General features: G+C 41.5%; 1 protein-coding gene across 1 annotated transcript; it reads right to left on the bottom strand.

The window, feature by feature from the left end:
* Window positions 1–1016: 1016 nt before the first annotated feature.
* LOC103131197 (transmembrane protein 98-like) lies at window positions 1017–2641 on the bottom strand. The gene is made up of 5 exons (XM_007542789.2): window positions 2110–2641; window positions 1995–2028; window positions 1808–1923; window positions 1670–1729; window positions 1017–1585 (listed from the first exon to the last, which is right to left on the bottom strand). The coding sequence occupies exons 1-5, from the start codon at window positions 2421–2423 to the stop codon at window positions 1384–1386; spliced, it is 726 nt and encodes a 241-aa protein (XP_007542851.2). The 5' UTR covers window positions 2424–2641; the 3' UTR covers window positions 1017–1383.
* Window positions 2642–2819: the final 178 nt, after the last annotated feature.

The raw sequence follows: 2819 nt of genomic DNA, 5'->3' as shown, positions 1-2819 counted from the left end.
ATCACTCCAAGAGTGCAACTCATCCAGGAGGTTACAAAAAAATTCACAGCAACATCTACAGGCCTCATTTGCTTCAGTTAAAGTCGATGTTGATTATTCAGCAATAAAACTGAGTTATCAATGAAGGACCTACACTGCAAAAACACAAAATGTTCCCAGGTATATTTTTCTAGTTTTTAGTGACACATATCTTGGCACATTTGAAATGAGACAAAACTAACTTACAAGCAGCTCTTCAGCAAGATAGAAGAGCTTGTTTTAAATTAATAATGTCTTAATTTTGATGAAAATGAGAAGATATTTCCCCATATTATAAGTGGAATTATCTGCTAGTGGAACTACTACTTATCAGTACTCAGAAATGATTGGCTTAAAACAACCTCGTATATTTTGCTATTCTTGTTTCAAGTGTGCCAAGGTATTTGCACTAGAAACTAGACCAAAAACCAATAATACTTAGTAGGATTTTGTGCTTTTGCAGCGTACAAGACCAAATCCTCCCCTATGCAAAATGATACAAAACCTTCTCCAATTTTCCCTAAAATGTTTAAAAGGTTCTCAATTTTTTTGGCTTTCGTAGGATAGCAAAGACTTTTGGGAAAATCTGTTGACTGATTAGCTGAAAGTGTAACTTTTTGGGAGGTGTGCATCCAATAAGGCCCAAAACACACCGGATCGGTTTTGGCATCAAGACCAAGGTAGACCTGGAGTATATTTTGTTCAGAGCTATGCAGCAATTTAACCAGAATGTCATGAATGAAACTGGAAGTAAAATATGTTTGAAAATACAAACTTTTACATGCAGAAGCCATGGTGCATCTATCCATGGCAGGATCTCAGAAGTTCAGCTTCTGGTCACACTGGCAGGATTTCCAGTATTGAGCTAAATTGGTCATCCATGGTAAGAGCTGCACATGTAAAGTGTGTCACAAGTGAAGGGGAAAACTAATAAAAAATTCCCTAGAAAGAACTGTATTTCATTTGCGTCTGGAATATTTGAAAAATGTGTTTTTTTCCCCCACCAAATCCCAAAGTTAAACTGACCCCACACATGCTAGGCAAGCCAGGGCTCTCTTACTGTTTTTACACTGAGTTGGAGCACCTTCGGGTTCACTGGCTAATGGATGTTATTTTCGTCAGGATGGATTAGCTGACTAAGCCTCCTTGTGACTGCAGTGCTGGTCAGACTGGATTTAGTGCCCACTACTGGATGGTGCATTTCAGAAAATGTTTCTAAAAACATTCTGACCACTGGAGAGCCGTGGATGTGAAACTGAAATGTCTATTTTAGTAGGTATCACTAGGTCAGCGTTGGAATGCAGCTGCTTTTCCATGGTTTGTATTTTTGACAGTAGGTTTGGTGCTGCTTCAGGTTTTCTTTCCTCAAATGGCCTGTTCTCTCTGAGCATCGGCTCCAGGTAGGATTCGCTCTGGTTCGGAAGCCAGCGCCGCCTCACGCAGAACCACCATGTGATCCTCCGCCGCGTGAAGCGACTGGTCGATCCAGTCCTGGCTGCCGGACATGTGACAGGCGTTGCGGGTGACCAGCACCAGGTGGCTGACTGAAAGCAGCAGAGCAGTGGCTCTGAGGAGGAACAAGATACATGCATTTGAAAAAACAAGCAGCTCATACTCTTCTCTTTCAGCAGTCAAACTCGGGTGTGGCTACCTGGCGTCCAGGAGGATTGGATCCAGAGGAGGGTACATAGACCTGACCACATCGTCCACCCTTTAGGACCCAAAACGAGAATACAAGTCAGCCGGTGTTACAGCTGTAATAACATCAAGTTCTAGTGAGACGCGTTACCTTGGACTGATTCGTTTGGCCACAGTGATGATGTCACTCAAACTGGCAGGTGCTTTGACCTTTGCCCCTGATCCCATTGTCATGGCCACCAGCTTTTCAGTTAAAGTGTGGCAGATCTGTGCGTGGAATAGATGTATTAGTTAAATCAATAATATCATACGGTAACAAAAAAGAGGAGTAATTTTACCTTCAAAATAGAGATGCAGTGTGACACCAAGCCGCTGTTGAACACAAATTCAAGGTTTAGCAACTAAAAACGACAAATGATGTCCGAGAAGCTATTTTACTGCGGTTCGACATACGATGCGTCCTCTATCCAGTCCTCATTCTCCAGGATTGCTTCGATGTGAGGGTTGGTGATGACCACGTCATCCAGCTCCAGCTCCGAAGGCTCGCTCTGCGTTTCCATGGCGCCAATCAGATCCACTGTGGGTCTGTCCGACGACAGGGAACAAAGAGCTGGATGAAAATGTACAAGATTCTGCTGGGAGTTGAGGTGAGAATGGCTAAAGATGTGTTTGCAACAACAGCGAAACCAGTTCATGTCCACTAGATTAGGGTTCCCAACCTTCTTCATGCCATGACCTTTGTGACCCCCTGTGCAAAACCCACACATAATGCTACAAAATACTACATTCTTTTAACATAAATACTGATGCCATCTGATTTTATTCCTGTGGTGGACTTTATTACCAAACAATACAATTAACCATCACAATTTCCTGTTTTGATTTTAAGAAAGTATGTAATATTTTATATTTTTGCAGCAGTGTCCTCCACAGCTGGGCTGCTGGATGGTTCCTTTGGCCCTTTTCTTGTACTACATAAAAAAATGTGCACAACTTTTTGTTTTTCTATTTATATTGATGTGTCCAGACTTTCTCCTTAGTTTGAACAAAGTAAGGAATAACCACAAAAACAGTTTAATTTCCAATTAACTTGATATACAGTATACAGCTCTGGACAAAATTAAGAGACCACTTAAAATGATCAGTTTTTGTGATTTTACTTT

This window comes from Poecilia formosa, unplaced genomic scaffold (assembly GCF_000485575.1).
Source record: "Poecilia formosa unplaced genomic scaffold, Poecilia_formosa-5.1.2 Scaffold728, whole genome shotgun sequence".
Taxonomy (NCBI): Eukaryota; Metazoa; Chordata; class Actinopteri; order Cyprinodontiformes; family Poeciliidae; genus Poecilia; species Poecilia formosa.
This window is presented reverse-complemented; position numbering and strand designations above follow the sequence as displayed.